General features: G+C 38.0%; 1 protein-coding gene and 1 pseudogene across 2 annotated transcripts; both read left to right on the top strand.

Moving 5' to 3' along the window:
• The first annotated feature begins 1,134 nt into the window (after positions 1–1,134).
• Positions 1,135–25,327, top strand: LOC121279788 (inositol hexakisphosphate kinase 2-like). 2 transcript variants are annotated; one of them, XM_041191142.1, is made up of 7 exons: positions 1,190–1,277; positions 2,229–2,364; positions 19,105–19,413; positions 21,673–21,895; positions 22,598–22,758; positions 23,384–23,559; positions 24,558–25,327. In XM_041191142.1, the coding sequence occupies exons 3-7, from the start codon at positions 19,212–19,214 to the stop codon at positions 25,047–25,049; spliced, it is 1,254 nt and encodes a 417-aa protein (XP_041047076.1). In that variant the 5' UTR covers positions 1,190–1,277; positions 2,229–2,364; positions 19,105–19,211; the 3' UTR covers positions 25,050–25,327. The 2 variants fall into 2 exon arrangements, with proteins under 2 accessions (XP_041047075.1, XP_041047076.1); XM_041191141.1 differs by lacking the exon at positions 2,229–2,364 and having other exon boundaries at positions 1,135–1,277.
• LOC121279789 lies at positions 15,517–15,956 on the top strand (annotated as a pseudogene).
• Positions 25,328–25,727: the final 400 nt, after the last annotated feature.

Genomic DNA, 25,727 nt, shown 5'->3' with positions numbered 1-25,727 from the left:
GAAGCAGAGATGGGTCAACCACTCAGCACTTCTGGCTGAAGATTGTTGGAAATTCTTCAGCCTTATCTTTTGCACTGATGTGCTGGACTCCCCCATCATTGAGGATGGGGATATTTGTGTAGCCTCTACCTCCAGTGAGTTGTTTAATTGTCCACCACCTTTCACGACTGGATGTGGCAGGACTGCAGAACAGATCCGTTGGTTGTGGGATCGCTTAGCTCTGCCTCTTGCTGCTTACGCTGTTTGGCATGCAAGTGATTCTGTGTTGTAGTATCTTAAAAGAGCATCTAATTCTGGCCTCTTGCACATTCCCAATTTTAATTGCTGCATGATTGGCAGTATGTTTTCAGCTGCCAAGGCCCAAAGCTCTGGAATTCACTCCCCAAACTTCTCCACCTCTCTTTTTCTCTCCTCCTTTCTGACACTCCTTATATTTCCATGTCTTTTACCAAGCTTTTAGCCATCTGCCTCAACATTGCCTTATTTGGCTCGGTATTTAATTTTGCTTTATTACGCTAATGTTAATCTTCTTGGGATGTTAAAGGTCCTACATCCATGGAAGTTGTTGTTGAGAAGAGAGACAGAGAGGTTTAAATTATGGATAAAAACAATAAATAAGCAATATAAAAGCAAAAATGCTGTTCCGAAGAAGACTCGAAATGTCAACTCTGTTTCTCTCTTCACAGATGCTGCCAGACCTGCTGAGCTTTTCCAGCACTATCTGTTTTTATTTCAGCAAAATACTGCAGATCTTGGAAATCCAAAAGCATTGGTGTTGGGTTCATATCGTTGTAAAGGAGAAAGTATGTTCTTCTAAAGAGGAAATTGGAAGCTGAGATGCAATCTGAATAACAAGCTCTGTTCTTGAAGGGGGCAGAGTGGGGGGAGGGGAGGGGAGGGAAACAAAAATCCTGTCATTTTGAAAAAAAAACGTTGACAACAGTGGCCTTGACGTCATTTCCGGAACAACCAATGGCCATCAAGGGCTTTTTCGCCGGTGGCCAATGGGAGCGCTGTTGCTGGGGCTGGCGAGGCAGGAGGGGGGGGGGGGGGGACGGGGAGGGGAAGGTGAGGGTGGGGAATCGCCCCCGCGCTGGCCGAAGGCCAATAGGAGGGGAGGGAAGGCGGGTCTAGAGGAGGCGTGGGGGGGGGAGTGGTTTGGCCCCGCCCCCCTGGCCGCGGCGCTGTTGTCAGCGGGAAGACGGCCGCCATTTTATAACGTCAGAGAACAAAGAAGAAGCAGCGAGAGAGAGAGAGAAAATAAAAGCTCATTCCAGGTAAGCAGGCAGCCTTTTAAAACACAACACCCACCCACCAAACACATTATAAACACCCCGGATAAATATAAACCCTTCCCTCGTCCAAATAACCGGCGTTTTTTTTTCACGTTAATTATTTCCTGCAGCATCTTTAAGGTGACCGTGTGGTTCCTCCGGTTGCTTAGTGACTCGAGGCGAGGGCGCCCTCCATTTCCATGTTAATATTCTCTATATAATTCCCCAGTTAAAATGAACCGTTTGATCCGCGTTTTGTTTGTTTATTTGCTGAATTAATAATTCATTCAAGTCTTATTTCCTCCTTGTGTGACCGTGCCATTGCTTTTTAAATGGTCCAAGGTGTCTCTCCCCCCTCCCCCTCCCCCTCCCCCCTCCAAAGATCGTTCTTGTCTGTGTGTCTCTTTATCTTTTTAAATCCTTTTTTATTTTGGTTTCCTGTCATGCTTTTATGTATGGATGACCTAACGATTAGCTGGACGTAATGATCAGAATCCAGTAAATTGGATTTGAATAGATCCTTTTACCACTTTACATTCATCGGGAATGTTTTATCCCAAATAATGTAAATTCAGTGACTCTTTGAATGTTGCCTATCAGGGCAATAAAGTTTTAGACGGTTGCCCTCTTTCTTGGAAAGCGAAACAGGGAATGATTGAAATCTAGTGTCTTGTCAAATGTGTGATTTAGTGTAGAACCAGGTTCTGCAATTCACCAAGTAGAATGACAAAGCCAGTGACTGATTAAAACCTTTATCATTATGATGGAATGTGTTTAAATCTACAGCAGTAAATTGAAGGTTAGTTCAGGATCTAATTCACTCAATTCCCTGTTATCTTTTAATGTGTGATTAGATATAATTGGCCCAGCCAATTTGGAGAGTATTAACTCTTTTCTTTTCAAAATTAAAATTCATTGTTGCTTTGACTAATCACTAATGCAACTCTCTTACAGGACTCTGTGTTTGTGACGGAAATTTTGTTACAGTAACTGGCCCCCATTATTCACCGAGTCTTGGAATTGCTTGCTGTGCGAGTTTCCTAATTCATCGCCTGCTGCGCATGTGCTTGGTGTCCTGCGTGGGTCCACGGTCAGCAACCAAATTATTTTGTGCTGGTCCTTTGAAGTGTTCTTAAATGCCCATTTTATCCGTGATTATTGAAGCACACCAGATCTTATCTTGTTTTGTGTATGGTACATACTCAGTTTGACCAGCCTCACGATCTCCTCTTGATGATGTGTAAAATTCATGTGACCATTGCTGGAGCTTGTGCACAATGATCATATGAAAAACACAGGCTGTTAAAGGACATAAATGGTGATCATGACCTGTCACTGTAAATTGTAAGATCATCACTAGAATTTCAGCAAAGTATCATGTTCTGAGACTTCTGTCTGGATGAAATTCACTACCTTTTGTTACCCTTTACCCTTTTTATCATTTTCTCTGCTTTATTTTATTAATCAGATTCCCAAGTAGTTCATCAGATTTGAGAGAATCTATTTCCTACTAATGAAGATCAGCTTTGCATATGTTTCTAAACTGTAGAATGATTCTGACTTTCACAAAAGTGTCTGCTTGACTCTTAGTTAAAAAGTTGCGGGTTGCACGCCCCACTGTACACTTCATGTCAACGCAACAAATAGAAGCCCTGGTTAAGGTCCGACAGCATTTCCTGATATAGAGTGCCATTCCTGCTTCAACCAACAGCACCAAAGGAGACCCAGATTATTTGGTGTCTCGTTTTGTTAACGGTAGCCTTCTATATTCAGTTTAAGCACCTTCTCGAGGGCAATCAGGGATGATGAACAGCCAGCGATGCTCACATGCCATGAAATAATTTTTAAAAAATAGCTGCTGTGTTTGCTAACGCAATGGGCATTATATTTGGAGTAATTCATTGGTTCTGAAGACATAAAAGATGAAAATATAAAAGCAAGCTTTTTTTATGGATAAGGATTTGTCACTATTAATAAGTAAATAATCCCCCTTGTTGGTATGTTAGGTCCCAATATGTTTTCCCGGCCTAGTGGCAGTTATGATGGCTCCGTGAACCAGCTGAGATTTGAGTGCATTTTCTTTAAAAAAAATTCAGTACAAAAAGTCTTCATTAGTCCCTTGGCTGGTTACATTACAAATATCATTATCGTGTTTTTGTAAAGATATTTTGTTTTTGAGCTCAGCAGGTCTGATCTTTATGTGGAAATCAAAAGCTTGGCATTATTTAAGGTGTTCTTCCAGTCCCTAGCGTGCAAGCTAACTTGGGATGGCCTTCCTGTATGAAAACTAACATTCTAAACCTGGCTGAATATGGTAGCTATGGAACAGAAAGTGTATCTGACCTTTGTTGCAGTAGGTATAATCTATCTGGTGTGGAATTACATTGGCAGTAACAGTGGAAGATTTGAGGCAGGTTATCTTTTGAAGGGGAAGGATTAAGGTAAACTTAAAGTTGAAGGAGTATTTTTGTAATCTCTAAAAATTTGTGAAGCTGAATAATCATGTGTTAAATACCCAATTGATGCAATACGTTTTAAAATATTTTTTAAAAACCTGCAGGAGAGTGCCATTTATTTTTAGATGAACTTGCATACAGGACATTGCAGAGTATTTCACATTTAATCTGTGTTGATGGTGTTGGAAAGATATTGGTCAGGACATTCTTCTTCACTGATTTCATCCTTGTCCAAGCCTTTGTTAGCCCCAGATTCCAGTGGTCTTCTGGCTGGCCTCCCATTCTCCCTTGTCTGTAAAATTTAGTTTATCTGAAACTGTGCTCTCCCCCCACCCCAAATCCTGTCCTTGCTTACTATTCATCTGGTCCTTAAATGATCTGCAGTGGCTCCTAACTATCCCAGCACCTTGAATTTTAAAATTCTCAGTCTCTGGTTCAAATGCTTTACAATGTCTGCCCCATCCTATCTCTTTAACTTTCTTCTTCAGACCATAACATACCCCTGCCACCTACCCCTTGCCTTTTTATGCAATCCACTCTCTTCATTGGCAGCTATATTTTCAGCTGTCCATGCACTATCCTCTGGAATTCTATACTCTCCTCCACTACCACATCTTCCTTTAAACCAATCTCCTATCAACCTTTTGGCCATTTCTAAGATCTCCTTCTTTGGTTCAGCGTCCATTTGTGTTTGTTTCCACCCCATGGCGTCTTGAGCATTTTTGCCGAAATAAAAACAGTGGTAGCTAGGTAATTTTGTTACATTTCCTAGCCATATACTTCAAGCCCCAAACTTCCTTCTTTGTTCTTTGGTAAAATGTTCGGGACATTTTTGTTCAAAATGGACTTGTGGGCACAATACAGTAACAGAAGCAAGAGGAAGTAATGCTGATTTCATCAGCCTGCCTGCATCAGTTACAGCTGGCATCTTCGTCAAACTGAATGGTTACCTCATCTGGAAATTTTTGAATTCCCCTTGACTGTTTTAAATTTTATGCTGTATTTTAGACCAGTAATTTGTGTGTTAAAGTAGCTTCCCACATTTTCAAATTTGTACTAAAATCTTCTGCTTTTTGTACAATGGATCCCATCTAATTTAGCTGTAGCTGAATCTAAATTCAGAGCATTTAAATTGAGGAAAAAACTATTTGTAAGTTTGTCTCTTTTCCTGCTCCCTCTGTACCCCCCCAATTAAAATGAGTGGGTTACCAATGTGCTGAATAATGAAAACTTCAGTAACTGGTTAACACAGCGGATCAGAATTTGGAGATCAGCAAAGGAACCAAGGAATTAAGAGAACTTTAAGTACACTTTCTCTCTTAATTTTTAAGTTAACTAATTCCACATTAATTCTGTGAGCCAGAATTCCATTATATTTTCTTGGTTGCTTTTGGTTCATCTTAAAACTTTGTAGCATTGAAATGCTGGAGGTTCTCTGTGTGGATGCCTAGACTTCATCTTGGGGCTGGTGTGGAAATAAAAATGCTATAGAATATGTGCAAGATCTCTAAAATCAATGCTGCCCTCTCCTCTTTCCCCATTCCCTTGTATGGATCAGTTCAACACAGTGAAATTGTGCTTGGCTTAAGTATGTGCTCACCTGCCGTTAACAGTAACTATTGGAGCTAGGAAAATCAGTCTGAAATCCTAAACTTTAAACTTAGCGTCCAGAGTGATGGTCTTGCTCTTTTAAAAGAAAACTTAAATTAAGTAACCCCTTAGTATTAGCTTAGTAATACCCTTCTTGACTTTGTCTGAAGGTTACACATCCAAAATAAATGAAATGGGCAAGTAATTTAATCTGGCTACATGAATGTTGAGTACGTTAATTCTTAAATACTACCATTGTGCACAAGTATGCAGTGTTTCAGAGTAACATATAGTTACGTTGAACAAATTGCAGCTGGTCTGAATACCGTTCTTTAGACAGTACGTCAGTTCTCCAACTAATTTCTGAGTACGACTGACACTTGTTTTAGCTCTTTCAGCTGCCTTCTGTAAAATGAGATTTGAAGTAGTATCTGGTGCTAGTTCTGAAAGTTTTGATGACTAAATTGTGAAGAAAGTAGTAGCTTGATGGCTGTAGTTCATGGTTCAAACTTTACACAATTTATGGTAATAATTTGGAACTGAAATCTTTACTTGAAGCTGGATTTGCTAAACATACTAAAAAAATTTTCACAAGCTTAGAAAAATATTTAAAAAAAAAAATCTTTCATACCTGCTTCAAGTCCTAGCTTTGCAAACCAATGGTATTCAACAAGGCGAAGACCCAAATTTACCTAAAACGAAAATGAAACTTGCATATTTAATTGAAGTTTCATATTTAGTAATGAATGTATTTTTGCTTGAACTGCTTATTGTGAATTTGATAGTGCTTCTGCATTACAGTAGAATTGATCCAGAAAAGTAAATTAAAATGTTCATGCTAATTTCATGAATTATGGACCCAAACTTGGTTTTTTTCTGGTCATGCCTTTGATGACTTGGCTGGAAGTTTCAAGGTCTCTGACAGTTTGAAACCATGGCTATGAGGATGGATTGTTAGGTCTTTATTACAGTAATGTTTGAAGTAAAAGTAGGATAACAATTTGTTGTGGGAGGTGATATAATATACTAATAAGACTGCTATAAATACTCTACAGAGAATTATTCATGAAGCACTTCATATTTATATGTGTGGATTCTTCCTCTTGAAGGAAACTGCAAATAACTTAAACCTGTGACATGCATTCCCAATGCTGATTACTTTGGTCACCTTAACCTTATAGATTATTTTGCATGCATAAAGCCAACAAGACATATTTCCTGAACTTGCTTAACCTAGTATCGCAAAAGACCCAGTAAAATATCTTAAGATACAGTTTTTAAAATAGTGAGGTACGAGGCTTTGTGTCTGGTTGCACCGTATTATTATTACAAAAGTTTCTTTAAAAAATTGTTTAACTCTGCAAGGCACAAATTTGAATTATAGAAGGAAGCAGCAGGTTTGGCCTCTTCTACATTTTGTTACATTGCACTAACTGGCTTTAAAATCATTATTAAATCTGCAGCAGTGATTACAAATACACCACCACCGTCTCCAGGTCAATTAGTGATGACCAAAAGTGCTGGCTTTGCCAACGATGCTCATATCCCATGAACAAATTTTTAAAAAGTTACTAGTGAAAGCTTGAAGAGTTAGAAGATGTTCCAGAATTGTACAGCTGGTGATTCTTGGATCTTGTTTTATTATAGGGCCATTCACTTTAAAACTAATGAGATTAAAGCATGCTTTTTAAGTTGAACTTGGCCCTGGACTGTAATGCATAAAGATAAATTACCATCATGTTTAATATGGAGGGCAGTTAAAATGATCAGGCAATTGTGCCCTTTCATCTGATCACATTGTGACTTAATAAATTATACCAGTTCCTAATCCAACTACTTGATAATACATGCTGACAACTAGTACTGCATACTCTAAAGCAAAAGCATCTAACATTGCAATTATTGAAGCCTTTGTATGTTTCTACTGTCAATTTTCAGTTCCTTTTTTGAAGATCTAGAATTTTATTTGTTTTAATGCTTGAATAGCTAAGAATGCCACCTAAGATTCATTAAACCATTGCAGTCAGTCAAATTGAATGTGGCTCAAAAAGTGTACTACTGAATTGTTGCACCACAAGTTCACATGCTCTGTATATTCTGCTGTGTTATGTTGTCATGCGTAAAGGTTTTATTGCGTCAAACTTTGTATGTCAGTACCTCATACGCACAAATTTTTATGGAAGTTACAACAGTTCTCCATTTAGCAAACCAAACTGACACCCAGTACTTCCAGATTGATATGTTCAGAACACATTGCTGTGACTAACTTGGAATAATTCCATGCATTTGCCTTGAAAGGGTCAGTTCAGAATCCTAATTATTTTGTAAATGTGAGATTGTTATGAACCCCAAATCCCACCTGCCTAAAAGGCTGCCATGTTTCTAGGCTGCTGTTGCTCGTTCAGCTTAGTGGTTCACTACATCTGGGTTGTCATTCGGGCTGCATGAAAGAAATCTGATGATCTGACGCTAGGTGGGCAGCGATAATCCAGTACAATGAATGAGTTCTGAATTGAATATTTACGGTGGACTTTTGTATATGAGTAACTTTTAAATCATGCTGTATTAATGTACAGTATTGAGAAACAAAAGTAAGTTGCAGCCTTGCTTTAACTTCATTAATATCACTTGAATTATCTAATTCCTATGTAGCCTTTTATAAAAGCACAATGTCTTGGGTTTAGCCTGGGGCTAGTTGTTAGGTCCTTGGGATGCTAATTTAATGTACGCAGCTCGCCCAGAAAATCAGACAGGATATTGTTCCAATATCTCCCAAAATAATTGGAACTTGGTGTTCAGTTAGGTTGCTGACTGCTATTTTTAATTCCATGGTAGGGAATGCAACAAGTTCAGTTATGTATGGCACAGTTGGTTTTGGACTATAAATGTACATGGTTTTTGCCTTGTTTACAGTTATGCATCTTGCTTGGTGAGTCACAGAATCAATTAGTTTCCAGTAAAGCATATATGATACAGGTACTTTAGTGAATTCTGTACAAGTCCTGCCTTAGGTAGAATTTTGGCAATGTTTACTGCCCTTTCTAGGAAAGGATTTTCAGCACTAGGAGTGTTTTGACTTACACCGATCCAGGGTATGACTGCAGTTACTTTAATTTTGTGCAAGTTGTTTGAATTGTGAGGGGAATATTTTCAACTTTGCAGTTATGTGATGTTTAGATGACTAACTTCTCCATCCCCTCTTTTTGATACAGTATTAATAAAAGCAAAAAGGTGTTTGTGCTTAAATGCAAACTGGGTAATTTATTTCATTTGAAAACTGGGAAATGTTCTGAATGATTAGTGAGTCCTGGAGATCATCCATCACTGTACAAGGCTCCATTTATTCTGGGATAGCATTCACAGGAAATCAATTCGAAAAGAAACTTTCACTTTGTTTTTCCCAAGGAGCTTATAGATATGGTACAGGATCATTTTAGAGAATGGTATTTAAAATTTAAAGTAACTTTAGCTACAGAAAATCTGCTTAGGGCATGCAGCAGAGTTAGCCCTAATTCTTAAAATGTCTGGTGAATTGTCGTCTTTCTTTGTCTTTGGCACTTAGTGAAGTAACGGTTTCTTTAAGTACCGCATGGTGTAAAATATTCAGTTCTGTCATGCTAACTTCACTCTTTTTGTTGTTAGATTATAAGTTTATGCTGTGGTGTTACCACCCATATGAAGTAGTCCAGTTGTGGTTCTGTTTCTTTTTCAAGATTGCCCTCACTGAGCAGTGGCTATGTACGATTTGACATGTACCACTTCAGAAGCTTATAATCTGTGGTACTTTACACAATGTTAACTGTGGATGTTCAGTTCAAAATATTCCCTGCAATATTTTCTGCAACTGGAATAAAATCTTTAAATCTTAATATTGAAAAATATTCTGCTTCCAAAGTTAGAAATGTCATTTAGTCTCTGGATTAGTTTTAAGCAAAATTGTGTATCGTGACAGATTAATGCATTTAAAGTGGAAGCCATTCTTCAGGTGGGAGCAGAGATCCAAATTGGTAAAGTGCTCTAATTCACTGAAATTTGATTTTTTGTCATACTCATCCAACTAACTTTATTTGAGCTTGAAGGTTTGATCCTTTTTCAATCCAACAATATAAATCTTATGAGATTATGTCATTAAAGATTTACTTATTTCAGATTATATTAATTATATAATCAGATTGTGACCTAACTACTGTTATGAATTCAATTCACCCTGTGCCCTTGGGAGCTCAGTTATTATTTGGAGATTGTAACATTTAAGGTACAGGATGTTCCAATGCTTGTTACATTGGTTCCTGCCTAGTAGCAATAGTGAGACCCTCTGGACGTGTTTCGATAGGTCACCAGATCAGTTAGAGTCAGTGAGCAGTTTTTCTTGAGGCAGTCAGTTTCGGTGAATCTGCCAGCGAAGAAGTGCCATAAAGCCAGGGACAGGCAGAAGTCCCAGTTAATTTGAGTTAAAAAATTAGAGAAAGGGCTGCGGGGGACAGACTTTAAGTAAAGAGGGCTGTTGGGGCAAAGGTATCCCTTTGGAGCAGTGATGTTTTGCTTGGCACAGCCATCAATCTGAAAGTGTGCTTGTAAACTAGTGTTTGAGTTACTCAGGGATCCAGGGAGAAGGAATCTCAGAAGGTGAAATTGAAACCCAGTGAGATGGGCCATTGTTGAGGCTGTCCGAGTGGGAGCAACATTTGGAGAGAATTCTAAGGCAGGATCTTCAGTGTCGAGATTGGAAAATCTCATGAAAAAGATGAAGTTTCAGGGAGATTGTGAGCCAACCAATGTGACAAGCGTCTGGATGGGGTGTTGATAAGTCCATAGAAGCAGACTTCATTCTTGCCCTGAATGTTAAATTATAAGACAGATTTGCAAATTGTTTTATCTTTCTGACCTTATATAGTAAAGTTTATTATTTGTTCAAAACCTGTGAAATCTTGTGACTTTATTCACTTGGCATCTTGAATGTCAAATTTTATCTACTTTTAAACAAAAGGTTATTGACCCCTAACTGGACCTCACCCCACATCCCGGGGTCTGGCCAAGAATCGTAACATTAATTGATCGTAACACTACTTGCTTTCCATTCAAAGGCCTTTTAGGATTATCTGGTGTAGCTTTCATAGGTATAATACCAAGTGTATTTTTCAGCAATTTGTAGGATTATTTATACAGATGCTTACTTACAGTTCTTTTCCCTGGACCATAGTTTGTATTTTCCCTTTGAGGGTTGTCTAGTTTATATCTGATTTAAAGAATTAAAGTCCTGGGGTATTGCCTATATCTGGATTCAAATGTATATGCTTTCTAGAAATCTTGCGTTGATATTTTGTTTCATGTACCTTTTATTGATGATGTGTGCCAGTATACATTGGACAGAATAATAGCTGCATTCATTTGCCTGTCCTTAAATGATGCTGCTGTGAGCAGGCTTCATTTTTATCCAGGTGCCACCCTGGAATGTTTTCCTTTTTTTCTTCTGCCTTCCTTGGTGTACACATAAGCAATTTTTCAAACAGCTGAGTTTGGGGTTTAACTTGTACTATTTGAATTTATATCAGTACTAAGTTGAAGCATTTTATCAATGTGGAGCAACTTAATTACTGCAAAACCGAATGCATAATTATGTTTTTCAACTTGACTAGGAGTTATAATATCGAATCCATGCATATTACTGTTGGTGCTCCACAGCATTAATTCTAATTCCATGTATCAGATGCTCAGTTCTTATCCCTTTCTCATCAACCTAACCTATTAAAAACAAAAACAGAATTACCTGGAAAAACTCAGCAGGTCTGGCAGCATCGGCGGAGAAGAAAAGAGTTGACGTTTCGAGTCCTCATGACCCTTCGACAGAACCTATTAAAATGTTGATATGGTCTCTGCCCCAGTCACTGAATACATTCCACAGCCTAACAACCCTTACAAAGAAAATTTCCTTGCTTGCTGTCGTAAATCTTGCATTCGTATATTTATGTCCACTGCAGACCAAAGTAGGGCTTTCACATGGGTGGAATTGAAAATGCTTGTGGCACTTGCAATCACAGAATATATTTATCTAATGTGATCTCCAGCTTTCAAAAAAATTTGGTAACTTTCTACACCACTTACCCAATAATGGGGCTTTGATCGGTAAGAACTGCTTAACCCAGAGAACGCTTTTTCTCAGAATTGTTAAAGCTGTTTCCGTGGGAATAATACAATATCTACAATTGCATAAGTGTTAATCATAACCATAACCTTGGTGCTTGCAGCTTTTGCCAGCTGCATTTGTTTATATAACTCCTACAGGATGTAGAAAATCGCCTGTTTTATTTCAGAAGCTTGTATCCATTCCTTTTTAAAGAATATTTAATAATTTAATAAAACAAACCCTTTTAATTTCCAGTTAATCTTGGGCAGGATTAATGTATAAGGTTACAATTGTGCTCTCTCTCAACTACTTAGGTAGATTGTCCACTTGCCAATGTGTGAAGATTTTATTTGTCTCTTTTGTTAAGCTAAGTTTACAAGTATTGCACAATATCCTCAACTATTGGCACATTTTCTAATTTTGTGCAGTCTGACATCCAATAGCGCTAAGGTCGAGAAGGGAAACTGCATCTACATGTTTTGGTTTCTGCACATAGATAATGGATATATTGAGAGCTAGTGGAATGGTTAAGTGTTGGATTCCACCACTTTCAAAGCTTAAATTCCAGAATTCAACCATTTGGTTTTTGTCCACATTTGATCTTTAGAGTTTATTGTTAAGCATATGCCTGAAAATCTAGTTTGTTTGGGGTGGGTGAATTGGAACAACTTGAAATTTCCTTTTTAATAAATGATTCCCTCTTGTCAAAGTAAATATTTCAGTGGATAGGGAACAATATGAGGCATTTCTATTTCAGGAGATCTCAACTATCAAAATAAGACAGAAGCTGATTTGTGTAAAACATCTATTTCTCAAGTAATCTGCTGCTTAGGTTTTTAAGTTCTGTAGTTTGAGGCTAAAGTGACTTGTTAAAGCATCAATCTGCAGTTCTTGTTAGCACTCTTTTGGGTAATAAATCTTTGCGAGGGTTATGGAACAGGCAATACAGGTCTACCAAGCAGTTCATGTGATGTTAGAATTTGGCATCAGAATGAGCAATACAGTTTGTCTCCTTTAACTGCAATAAAACAGACCAGCTTCACCTACTGTAGCAAGTAGACATTAGACAATCTAGCACTAATTAGGCAAATAAACTTTCAAATTATCTTGTCAGTAATGACGGACTAGGCTCACATCGAAACTTTGAGTGATACTGATCATGTGTTCGTGTTTCTGCTATGAGAAACCAATTACATCCTCTTTCTGACTGTTGCTTGGTTTGGTGTTTCTAATAATATGTTTGAGGTGGGGAGGGAAGGAATTTTGGCTGCTGTGAATGTTTCTGATTTGCAGGTGCCTTACTTATGTGGTTATGTTTAGTTTGTTGTTTCAGTATATACCAGTATAGAAAGGCTGCTGGAATGGATAATTCAAACAAGGGAACGTAGTCAAAGCAGAGCCAGACCTCAAGTAATTTGTCTGAAGAAAGAAAATTTGATAGAATTTTCTCCTGGGGCCCCTCCCTGATGTTTAAAAATTCTTAAGCATTTACTGCTGTTGACGCAAAATGATTGAGGATCTCAGTATCAGGTTATTTTAAATGGTAAATCTCAAGGAACTTACCATCTTATGTATAATTTCTTGCTAAATATCCCTTGCTCAATTTAATAGCACTAGCATTCCTGCAAAATCATGAAATATTTGCCAATATAGTTAATGTACAATACCAGCTGATTAGAATGCAGTCATGTTGAGTTTCTTCTGATTGGCTGAACTTCTATACTTCTACTTTTAACACTCTCTAGATTGTAGTTTTTTTTGCTTCACATGTCCTCTGTCTCAAGAAATTATTACGAAGCTGACAGACTGCTGTAGAAATGTTTCTGGTGACATTTTTAGTTATAAAAGCAAAATATGGGAAAAACAGTAGGTTTGTTAGCATCTGAAGGGGGAATTTATTACTGTTGCAGTCATTGTGTGCTAATGCAGCTGGACCTTCTTTCTAGATTAGATTCAGCCAGTTGAATTTTAGTTTTATTAAAAATGTAACTGGGGGGGGTGTTAAACCAACTGTTTTGCAATTAAATATTTAGGATGGACATGATAAATAATGCAAGTCATAAACCACACGTAAAAATTGTGAAAGTGTTGCAGGTTGTCAGTTTGTACGTGAGACAGCTGTTTTTATCATTGGCAAGTGATAGAAAGCATTTTTTGTGGCTAAACAAAAATATTCCTTCCCTCCTTATGTGCAAATGTAAATTATGACGGATGGTTTTGGAGAAGGGACAAGGTATTGACAGAAACATGGATGAGGCAGGGACTGTGGAATACCCTGTGCGTTCCATTGCAAACATGCATAAGTTATCTTGTAACTTACTTTAGTTGCTCATAGTTCCATCAACTGATTCTGTTTTTCCTTTCTATAATATTTTGTATTGTTACATGAAAGAAATGCTTTTCAAGTTTATAATTTGCATGGTCAGTCGACAGGAAAAATATATTTACTGGAAAATGATGCATTATAAATGATGTGCACAGCATTTAACCTGCAAGTTGCATTAAATTAAATTGTTGCATTAATCATTTGTAATCTAGTTCAAAGGGCGTGATTGTGTATTCAATTTTTGTTCAGGGACCATAAGACGTAGGAGCAGAAGTAGGCCACCTGCTTTAATGGCTGGAAAAATATAATCCAAACAAGTTGGTGCTTGCTTTTCACTATTTCACTACCCCCCCCCCCCCCCCCCCCCCCACATTTTGAGCTTTGCTGTTCAAATTTTCCTATTGGCCAGATTTTCTCATAGTTGAAACTGGTTTAACAATCTGCAGAATGATTGATTGTGCAGTGTAGAGCAGTGGTTTATGAAACATCTCCTCATAGTTGTACCTCTACTGCACAGAGCAAGTTGTGTTTACTCATAACTTCTCATAGCTGATTTGTCCTGAGGTTTTAGTTTTAATTGTTAAAAGCTACCAGCACTCAACCATTTATTAGACCACATGCAGAATATAAAAGTAGTTTGCAAATCAGTATACATATGAAAGGAACCTCCTGTCATTGCGTGGATAAAGCTGACAGATGGTGAGCAGGTGATCAACATTACTGTCTGAGCTCCCGAAAGCTTGTTTACATTTCGGAGTTCCTCTTGGTACTCGACAGTTTAAAATAGCTCTATCAGTTGTTGGTTTACTTTTCCATTAGCATTCTATGTTTGTATCTTCCACTTAAAGGTATTGGTAAGTTATGTAACTAAAATGTAAAATCTAAGATTAGCTAACCTTAAGCTTTATTTTTGCTTGATACGATTGGCTAGAAAATTCAAATCTCAAAGTTTTGATGCAAGCTATCCCTTGTAAAAGAAAACAGTTTTTAACTTTGATTTATTTTGTATGTTTATTAAGTGAAATACTCAAAGCCCATTTATAACTATTTAAGCAACCCATTATATTAAATCTATTGCAGTTTTTCCAAATTATAATTTCCAACTAACACTTGGGCTTCCCGTCTCCCTCTCCTCTCCCTCCCTCTCCCATTTAGCTTATGCATTGTGTATTCTTTTTCCGTTTCTGATTTTTGGTAACTTTTTCTGATGCAAATGCCAGCCTGTTTATCTTGTGCATAATCATTGAGTAAAAAACTGAACTCAACGGAGTGAAAAACTGAAAACTCAAATATTTAAAACTATGTTAGCAGGTAGCAATATCTACTATAAAAAAATACTGTGGATGTTGGAAATTGGAAATAGAGTGGTGGAAACACTCAGAAGAGCTTTTCTTCTTCTGAAGAGTCATATTTGACTCAATGTTAGCCCTATTCTCCACAGATGCTGCCAGACCTGAGTATTTCCAGCACTTTCTGCTCTTATTGGTTCTAGATCTTATTGATTAATAGATTTGTGGCTAACTTTTAAGCTTTCATTGCAGCAGAATTTGTCATTCCTATGGAATAACGAATTAGCTTGCTTTCTAGTACAAATTAAAATTAGAATAATTATTAAATAAGGTTCAAATAATTTCATGCTTCACTATTGTATCCAAATGTGTTCTCTCAAAATATCAAAAAAAAGTCATGTTTGAACCCAGTAAAGGTTTTGATAGTGTGTGGTGCATCATTGAAGGCGTAACAACAATGTCTGGTCACGGTAAAACCGGAGTCAAGGCCAAGACTCGATCCACTATAGCCAGTCTCCAGTTTCTCATTGGCCATATCCACTGGCTGCTGCGCAAGGGTCACTATGCTGAGCGTGTCGGGGCCGGAGCTCCTGTCTACCTGGCCACTGCCCTTGGGTACCTGGTGGACGAGATCCTTGAGTTGGCTGGCAACGTGGCCCGGGACAACAAGAAGACTCGCATCATCCCCTGCCATCCGCAACGACGAAGAGCTCAATAAGCTGCTGGGAGGGGTCACCATAGTTCAGGGTGGGGTCCTGCCCAACATCCAGGCTGTGCTGCTGCCCAAGAAAACCGGCTACCTCAGCAAGCTTTACGCCTGAAGGCGCAAGATCGGAAAAAGATTAAAATGGTTCTTTGTGACCTTGAGTCATTCCCTAATCTCATGACAGTAGCACACTACATTTTAGAATTCCGTTTGCTGTTCATCTGGAATTTTTGTGTGAGCAGACATGTGCTCACCTTGCTCTCCTATGTGTGCTATTTTCATCTCTGCCCTACTACAGAGCACAATTTCAGATTAAAACATCATTGTAGACTATGGGGCGGGGGGTAAACCTGGTGCAAGGCATATTCAGCACTAGTGTCAGTAAACACTTTGGCTGTTAATTGATCTTGACAGCCAGTAGAAGATCTTTGAGTGTTGGTCATTGTTTCAGGTTTTTTTTTGTGTTTTCTTGCCCTGTTTGTACGCTGTAGCATTTGAAGGTTAAACATTCCTTTAAGTAGGGCAACTCAATACATTTGAAATGGCAGCATTTGCCAGAGCCTTGTGCACTTGTACCACAAGGTTTCAAACTTTAACTTAAACACGAGTTTAAGTATCATAATTTGTAAGATCGTTAACCTTTAGAATGTTATGTTCCATGCCGAAGCCATGAACTGCGACCACATTTGGCATTCGTTTAAAGCCGTTCTAATGTTAGCTTTGACTTCTGGATACCTTGGCTGTGCAAATAATATTGAGTTTTGTGTGGACCATGGTTTTCATGTACTGGCTGATGTCTATACAATGTGCCATAATTTCTTGTACAAATTGTACATTTAATTTTTCCAAGAGAATATATTGTGCACTTTCTCATTCTGTTAAACTCATTAATGCTGAATCTCACTCTTTATCCCAGTCAAAATGACTCTTCTTCCAATAGTAGCAAGATGCTAGTATTATGAAGAAAATGAGCACCTTGTGTTGATTCAGTCTGTGCTTTAAGGTACTGTAACCTGAGGTACAGTTAAAAAGGGAAGGGCAAAAACTACCAGATTGGTTGCTTAGACCCCTTGTGTATGAAAGGAAAAGTACTAGAGTGTAACCAGTGTTCATTAAACTGTCATCAAGTTGCAATAACTTTTTAGAAGGCTCAAAGTCAGTGACAAACTAATCTCATGGTCCTCTACATTAAAAGTAGTGGAAAACATATTTGTCATCATCATGCAATACAATGCGGAAAGTTGGGTGTATTTAATTACTTTATTGATAGAGCCATAGCAATGTATAAATCCGTGAGAGAAAATATTCTTGCTGATGAATTGCCTGTTATAGTGAAATTTGTCAATGCACAATTAGGATTAGTGAGAAAATCTGAAGACACCATGATCACGTAAATAATAGATAATTTGACAAGATAGATTGGGGAAGAACATAAATGGCAGAAGTTGGATGGGCATGGTTACCATCCGATAGTTTAGCCTCAAGTCTTCAATAAAACTGCTGGGCCATGAAAAGACCTGCTAAATCTCTGTTGGAATGAGTTAGGTAGATTCTGCACCTGAAAGAGGTTAACTAACCAATTACAGCTAAAACCTCCCAAGAATGTAAAATTTCTGAAAAGTTTCCGACACTGCGCAAATGTTTTGAAACAACAATTCAGTAAAATGTTGCATTCTTGCAACCCTCAGTAAACACTTCTGGCCAGTTGCTTTGTGTCTATTCAGCAGCAAAGGGGCCATTGTGTTCTATCTGCTGTTTGGTCATCCTTCTTTCTACCCATTAATCTCATTCAAATTGTAGTTGAAGAGGAATGTATGTGGCTGTGTTAGTTTCATCATTGAGGCATGGTTGTAATCTGACTTGTTTTCTTGCTGTGTGGGTGTTTTTAGGCAGCAAGAGCTGTGGCGTTTAGCTTTCACTGTAATTAGTATTCAGCAATGAGATTCATTAGCTTGTGACTCAGCAGATGGCGCCACTTGTTTGTGCCTGTACTTCTATTTACGAAATCCTTTGTCTTGGACTTGCATTGAATCCAAATTCAAGAAAGTTTGTTATATTTTATCCTTAAAGTGATGGTTCTTTGCCTTTTGTTATTTTTCCCTACCCCAAAAAAACCCTGCTGCTGAAATTAGAAAATTTAAGAGCAAACACCTTGGGGCAGATGTGTAACTGAACCCCACAGTTGAATTTTTGATTGTCAAACCCATACTGCTTATTCTGAGATTTTATGCTTTTTTCCCCCTACCTTGTGACTGGAGGAGGATTATCTCTTTTTAACCTGTGGAATGCCTAGAAATTGCTGATATTTTTGACTTTTGCTACTTTAATTTTACTTGAAGCAAATGTGAGGATGCATAAATTGCTGGCTGTTGCTTTGAAATTGCAGCATTTGTTCTGCAAAAATTGATGAACCAGTGTATGTCTCCTAACTTGTACAGCTAGTTAAAGTAATTAAAAACTTGTATTTGATTTCAGAAAATAAGTCCCAATAATTGTATAATCAAATGGTTAAAACTTGACAGTAACAGGCATTTTCTGTTCACCATTTATGTTCTTTACTTTTATTCTATGAAATGTCAGAATTTATGAAATTCTAGTTAAGTCTTTTGTAGCCATCTAGCAGAAACTGCTAGCTGCAGCAGTGAAGCTCCAAGCTAGAAAATTAGAGTGTAATTCAGTTTTGACTAACCTTTAGGACCATGTTTGTCAGTCTCATCCAGGAGGTGCTGCAGGATACATGCACAAAATTAATTTCCAAATAGTTCCTCTGCTTTACTGAAGTGTTAATTATCTAAGTGCTTGATGGTCTCGCCTTAACTTCTATATTTAAAGAAACGTCACTGCATTAGAAATGTTCTCGTTTAACTACTTTTTAATCTTTTACTAAACTTGATAAAAGACTTGGCAGTTGTATTTTCAAAGATAGACTTGATTTGAGTGCTTTCAAGTGCTTTTATGTTGCACTTTGATCCTTTTGTGATAAGGAAACGCTGTGAAGTGGATGGAAACCAGCTGAGGGCAGTGTTGTCCCACAGCTTTCCCCACCCAGTTCATTCTCTCTTTGGCTCGCTGCCATTGCCTTCCCACTGAAAGTAAGTGGCTATCAATTGGTCACACTTTGTGACGTAGGAGGAATATAATTGGATCAGTTATTTTTGTGTGTGTGACCTCACAGTTCAGTATTTGATTGCTCTTCCCAGTGTTTCAGCTTAGTTGCGTCTCAGCTCAACCAAAGAAATTGTTTACTGGAATGTTTGTTTGACATACTTCAAGAGGAGTTTGTATATTGGCTACAAAGTTGAAAGAACCTAAACCCTGGGAATTTCATTATTGTTGCAGGATCCTGGCAGGGTATTGACCACCCAAGGAAAAAAGAAACTCCAACTGGTTATAGCCTCCGTCTTCATACAGCCTGCTGTACTTGTTTTGTCTAATGTGCTTTAAGGATGAGCCCAGCACTAGGAGCAATGGAAGTGGAGAACTATGCAAAGGGAGTCCTCCTAGAGCCATTTGTTCACCAGGTTGGAGGACATTCGTGCGTCCTCCGTTTTAATGACAAGACCATTTGTAAACCCCTCATTCAACGGGAACACCAGTTTTATGAAACACTGCCTCCAGAGATGTGCCAGTTTACACCACAGTATAAAGGTAAGTACAAAAACCCTTTTCTAGTCTGCCAATGTATACATGTTCTGTGTTTTGTTTTCTTTCCTCCTTTGTTCTTGTACAACGTCTAATAGTGTTGGGTTATCTTGGGAGGGTGGGGAGAATATTTGTCTCTTGTTTTTGTTTCAAATTTATCAGATGAAAGCCGTGTTCTGACAGGTGGTTGCCAACTAGATCGCAGTGTAGTTGCGTGACGCTTGAGTAGCCTGTATTCTGCTATGCTTTAGTGGGTCTGCTGATGAAGGTAAGTTCACCCAAGAAGGTTGAAATGTTAAGTATTTTTAAAGTTTCTTTCAGGTTTTAACCTTGAACATGAAATAGATTTTAAATAAATATAGTTTCTAAAGACATGCCAATGTGCAAAATTGTATGTTTTTATGAAATTTAAGTGTAAATGAAACCGCTGGAGCTTTTCTCTCTCTAACGATTTCATAGGCTTTAGCAGGCTTTTTAAAGTTGAGGTAAGAGCTGGAAAAGCAGCATTCAGAGCCTGCCGCCCTTCACCTAGAGGGAACGGGATCGACTTGGAACAACTAGCTCCACCAGGGTGTGAGAGTCAGCCAGTTCTGTTGTAGGCTGTAGTTGGGAAAGTTCCTAGTACAGTAAGTGACAACATCTGGACATTGCAATCTCTCATGCATTTTTTTTTTATTTACGAGGGAAAAAAGTAATGTGCACAAACTGTAGACAAAATATGTTCACAGATTTAGCTTATATCAGTATTTGAAGCAATAAAGTATTGTAACATGAAAAGGTTAACTTCAGTACTGGGTTATGGGCTATAGTTTTTATTCCTTAACAGTAATTTATGCCAATCATATAACATTCATTGGAATGCTTTAATGTGAAAGATTAAGTTGCATATTTTTAGAAAGATATAAGCTTTTAACCTTGTTGTAATGAATTTTTTTTAATAAGAGACTTTTGTAAAATTAAGTTATGGTTAGACTAATTTAGGTTAATATGTAACGCATGTGCTTAATGTAAATTTAGAATTCTTTTCAGGGATGTGTTGACTTGTGCTTCGGGGGAGGTGGGGCTCACAGCTCCTCTTCGTCCCCTCATGTTTTTTTTCCAGGATAATGCCCTAGGCCTTGTCCTAGCTTCCCTTAGTGTTAACCCTGCCTGTCTGAAGGACAACCTGGGTTCCGCCACCCCCTGGTTAGATCCATTCTTGATGTTTACTCCATGGCCAGCTGCTCAGTGCACGAATCTGAACTACGGGTTCCTTCATCCAGAATGCTCTGTCTGGCAGTCGTGCAGGATGACAAAAGACCCATTCAGGCTGCTGTTGGACTGTTCAAAAAAAAAAGACGAAGTTAGGATTGAAGCAGCAGTCAACCAACAGCTGAACTAAATTCTTTGTAAACTCATTAAGCCAAACCAAAGACTGGCCTCAGATTTACTTACAGACCTCTTCAATGAACTTGCGAAGCAGCAAGCACAGGTCATTGACTGTGTGAGGGGGAATGTACTACATTTACAATGAATTGCAGAACAGTAAATGGAAATATGAATTGGTGTTTTTTTTTTACATAATTGGCAAAAAAAATTGAAATGTAATACTTCTTGATTTAACCTTGTAATTGTTTGTATGTAGAGTTTATTGGGGATTATGTGCTGGCTTGTCTGTCTCATAATTGGAGTTTACCTGAGTTTAACAAAGCTTTACAGGATTCTGTATTTCACTGTGTCAGAATGTTGCTGCAAGCTTTGTATTCACTATTCTGCATCAGCCTCTTTACCATTTGGCTTTATGAATTGCATTGCTCTGCTCTGTTTCATAATTGGAGAACTATGGTGCATTGGCCTCCAAGATTTGGATGAAATGGTATTTTCCATGTTGCTCTATTACATACATTTTCTCAATAAATTGCACAAAAAATAACTTCAGTACCAATAAACAACTTCCTCAAGTCTATTTGTCTCACTTGTTTTATTGACTCCTTTTTTTATTATACGCTGATGTATGTGCAGTGTTTGGGGTGGGTTGTTTTGTATAAATTGGAAGTTTATTTTTTTTTCCAGATTACAAAGGTGTCTTTGTCTAGTTTTTTTTTTGATTTGTTAGGTTCAAAGCCGGCACAACTGCATTAAAAACTGAAGGCTTGGGTAAGCAAACAGGCTGTTTTTGTTGTCACTGTTACTCCTGTACAATCAAGTGACTAATTTAGTTGCTAAGGTTTTTATGTCTGCTTTCTGCTTATCTGACAAATATTGCCTTTTCTGTTCTTCTTGTAGGAGTCGTTTCTGTAAGTTTTGAGGAAGATGAAGAAGGAAATCTATGCTTAATTGCCTACCCATTATCAGGGGACCAAGCTGATTTGGAAAATGTAGATAACTCCGAATGTGAACCTAAAAATAAGCTAATAAAATGGAGTAATAAGAAACCTGTGTTACTAGAAAATGACAATTACGGAAAAGAACGGATCAGGCAAAACAGGAAAGAAGAAAAAATGAAAAGGTTGGTCTCACAAGTGAAGCACTTAATTTTTTAAAATTCCATATAATTTTAAAATGAAGTATTATGTAACTAAACAATATGTTAACTATTGGGATGGGAACCTTTAACCAGGCGTGTGTTCATAACTGGTTGGATTTATTCCCGTAGTATATCTACACCACAGTAGAATGCTTTGTCTTCACTATATTTCTTAGTTTAAGAGTTAAGTTAACACAGCCTGTTGGTCTTAAATTTTTGGTGCAGCTTTTCTATCAAATATTAAGGATAAATGCTATCCCTTGTTGGAACTTCTGCTAAGTTATGCTGTATTTTGGGCAGAAAATGCAATAGTAAGAAGCCATATCCCAGTTCTTCCCCCAAAATCATTTTCTGGAGAGTATTTTTTGAGTTGAACAGGCCAATGGTGTTTTATTTCATGCATCATCATTTACTATACTTGGGCATCAAATGGAAGTTTTTGGCTTCCTCCAACCTGCCCCTTCAAACAGTTGCGATTTATGACTTTTTTTAATAAAAACAAATGTGCACTTAAAATACATGAGCATAGTTTTGTATTTAATCAGTAGGGGGATGCAGATTTAGGACGCCTGCTTTGTTTGTGGTGTACATACTAAAAACTTATTTAAAAATGTTGTCATATGTAATATTCTCAGAACAGAGACTGAACTTAACAGCTAAACTTTCTTGATTCCGTTTTTGTAGCCATAAACTAGATGAGGAATTCGAATCTAAGAAGTCTGAAGTATCATATTATAGTATTGAGAAGAAGTCGGGGAAGGTAAAGCATAACCCTTGGAGCATGAAGTGTCACCAGCAGCAACTGAAACGTATGAAGGATAATGCCAAGCACAGAAACCAATATAGTATCCTTTTCTTGGCTGTAGCATTTGATCAAAGCTCATGTTTTTCCTGTCTCTTTCATTTTCCCTTTTCCCTATTTTAGTTCAAAGTGTGCATTCACATTTTATAAATGATTTGTCCATTTTGATATGTGCTTGTTAGAGAGTGCATTGATATGGTTGAGTTTCTTGGCATGACTGTGCTGGGAACAGTGCAGATTGAGGTGATCTGCTTGATATGATTTCTTGGGAACCAAGTGGTCAGGAGGTGGCTTTGGAGAAGTACAAGCGATCATGCCTTTTGGCCTTGTTGTCTTTCATGGTGAATGGTGTTTGTCCTGAGTGAACTAACTAGAATGAACCCAGGCTGATTTTGATGCTTATGTGCTTCCAGCTGGCCTTGTTTTGATTGGTGTATACCCCAGTTGTAATTTCATCTTCAGGCTGGGAGGCGTCTGCTTAGCCTTTGAAGAGTTTTGGGGAAAGATGATGTACTCTAGCCATAAAGATTTCTTTAGTCGTTGAGATTAATGTTAGTGCATTTTCCATTTTTGTTTCAGATTTTCATCTTCCATTATATTTCATGTTTATATTTGGATTTTAACTAACTCTGTTCCGTATCCGTGAGTTGCCTTAACACTATTTTCAGAATTTATTTTACTGGAGAATTTAACCTGCCGGTATGAAGTCCCATGTGTTCTAGACTTGAAAATGGGAACACGGCAGCATGGGGACGATGCATCTGAGGAAAAGAAGGCTAATCAAATCCGTAAATGTCAGCAGAGCACTTCAGCTGTTATTGGCGTTCGAGTCTGTGGGATGCAGGTGTGTATATTGACTGCCATGTTAAGGCTTTATTTTAAGTGGAAGAGGTAGTGGCAGTCATTGTACTTATTTTTTGTAGTGCACAGGCCCTTTTAAATGTTTTGTTCCACTCCACGCTCTTGGTAACTTAAAAGGGGCCAGTGCCCTATGTGGGAACCTTTGGGTTGCTGCATGGCTGTGCAGCTTAGAAGGAACATTGGTGAGTGGGAATGGAAGGAGGATGTGCTCAGTCTTTTACAGAATAACTCTATTGGGTGTAGCTGATTGAAAGTAGGAGAGCTAAGAAATTGGACCAGGATTAGACCATTCAGCCCTTGAGCCTGCTCCACCGTTCAGTAAGATCAGGGCTGAACTTCGATCTCGACCCTACTTTTTTATCCAATCCACACTCCCCATATTAACTAGATTGCACAAACTTTATCAGCAGCCTTTGCGTATTGTTTTGGCTTTAATTGCTTAAATCAGTCAGGAAAGTTGTTGGAAAGGAGCAGTACAAGCATTGCCAAACTTAATGATCTGGACAAAAATGACACCCTATTGCATTCCACATGGAATATGTTCAACATTATAGTCAAGAAGTCTTTATTTTCAATACTCACTTTACTACTTTTATGTAACTAAAGTATATTTCAGTACAGTTTAAAAAAATAATTGTAGACCCAAGAGATTTCTATCAGGCTGGAAATGCATTTCTACAGCACCTTATTGAACAAAGGTGCAGAGACGTTTGCATATATATCACATATTTGTGATTTGATTGGTGCAAGCCCCGAGTTGGCTGTGCACATATTTGAAGGGATAGACAAGAATATCCAACCAGTTGTGCTATTTTTAAAACTAGGTTTTGGTGCTGGAATTTAAGCTGTTCCTTGGTGGTTACTGCTGCATGCTGCAGAACGACTGAGAAGTTTGAAGCTTTTTCTTTCAAATATATAGACCAGTTTATAAATTGTTATAATGGGAGAACTATATTTTTCATGATGTTATATTCTCTCTAGGTATATCAACTGGACTCTGGCCAACTCATGTTCATGAACAAATATCATGGAAGGAAGCTTTCTGTACAAGGGTTTAAAGAAGCACTTTACCAGTTTTTAAATAATGGGAAGTACTTGCGCAGGGACCTGTTTGAACCTGTTCTTAAAAAACTGTCTGAACTCAAATCCGTTTTGGAGAAACAGGAGTCATATCGTTTTTACTCCAGTTCCCTTCTTATAATTTACGATGGCAAAGAGTCATCTGTGGATTCCGATTCTGAATATTCTGAAGACCTTTCTGAAGAGTCAGCCGATGAGTCTGCAGGAGCCTATGCTTACTCAAACTCCAGCGGCAGCATGGTTGATGTCCGCGTGATTGACTTTGCTCACACAACATGCAAGTATTTTGGTGAAGACAGTGTGGTCCATGAAGGGCAGGACACTGGCTATATCTTTGGACTTCAAAATTTAATAACTATTATTAAAGAAATAAGAGATAACAACAATGAATAAACTAGAAAAGCATAATGCTGTTGTGAATGGATTTTATTTGTAGTCAGATTATCGACTGACCAATTTCAAGGTCTTGACATTCGTGGACCTGGCGGTAGACACTCATCGGCAGGAGACTAACGGAATGGGCATTTCCTACATTGGTGCTGGAAAAAAGCACTTACAGATATCTATTTATTTTAAATATTTCACAAACATTCCATATTATTTGAAATGTCAAATACCTCTGTATTCCTGTGCGTAACTGTTCATAAATAAAATCTTGTTTTGTGGTAAAAGGTTTCTTATGTTTTTTATTTGATTTTTTTTTTAACTGATTTTTCAAAGTGGGTTCTGCTGCAGTTAGATGCATTGACAAGCCCTGGTTTTTATATGTATAGCATTGATATGAAGACATGCCCTGGTTTACAGACTGTGCAATGAGAAGATGTTCGTTCAACCATTCGTTTAACTGAGTGAGAGAAATATTGTAAACCGTGCCTTCATCACCAAGCCAGCTTCTTAGCTGCTGGGCATGCTAAGATCAGTGTCCCATCAGTGTTGGTATGATTATTTGAACTGAATTTTTTTTATGTAGAGGCAGCTGTTATGGCAGGGATTTATGCTGCTTTTTAGAGAAAAAAAATCTTGAAGTGTGGGGCTCTCCTGCAGCCAGTGGCAAGCACAAAGTGATGTCAG

This window comes from Carcharodon carcharias, chromosome 7 (genome assembly GCF_017639515.1).
Source record: "Carcharodon carcharias isolate sCarCar2 chromosome 7, sCarCar2.pri, whole genome shotgun sequence".
NCBI lineage: Eukaryota > Metazoa > Chordata > Chondrichthyes > Lamniformes > Lamnidae > Carcharodon > Carcharodon carcharias.
The sequence above is the reverse complement of the archived record's forward strand: the minus strand, read 5'-3'. Positions and strand labels throughout refer to the sequence as shown.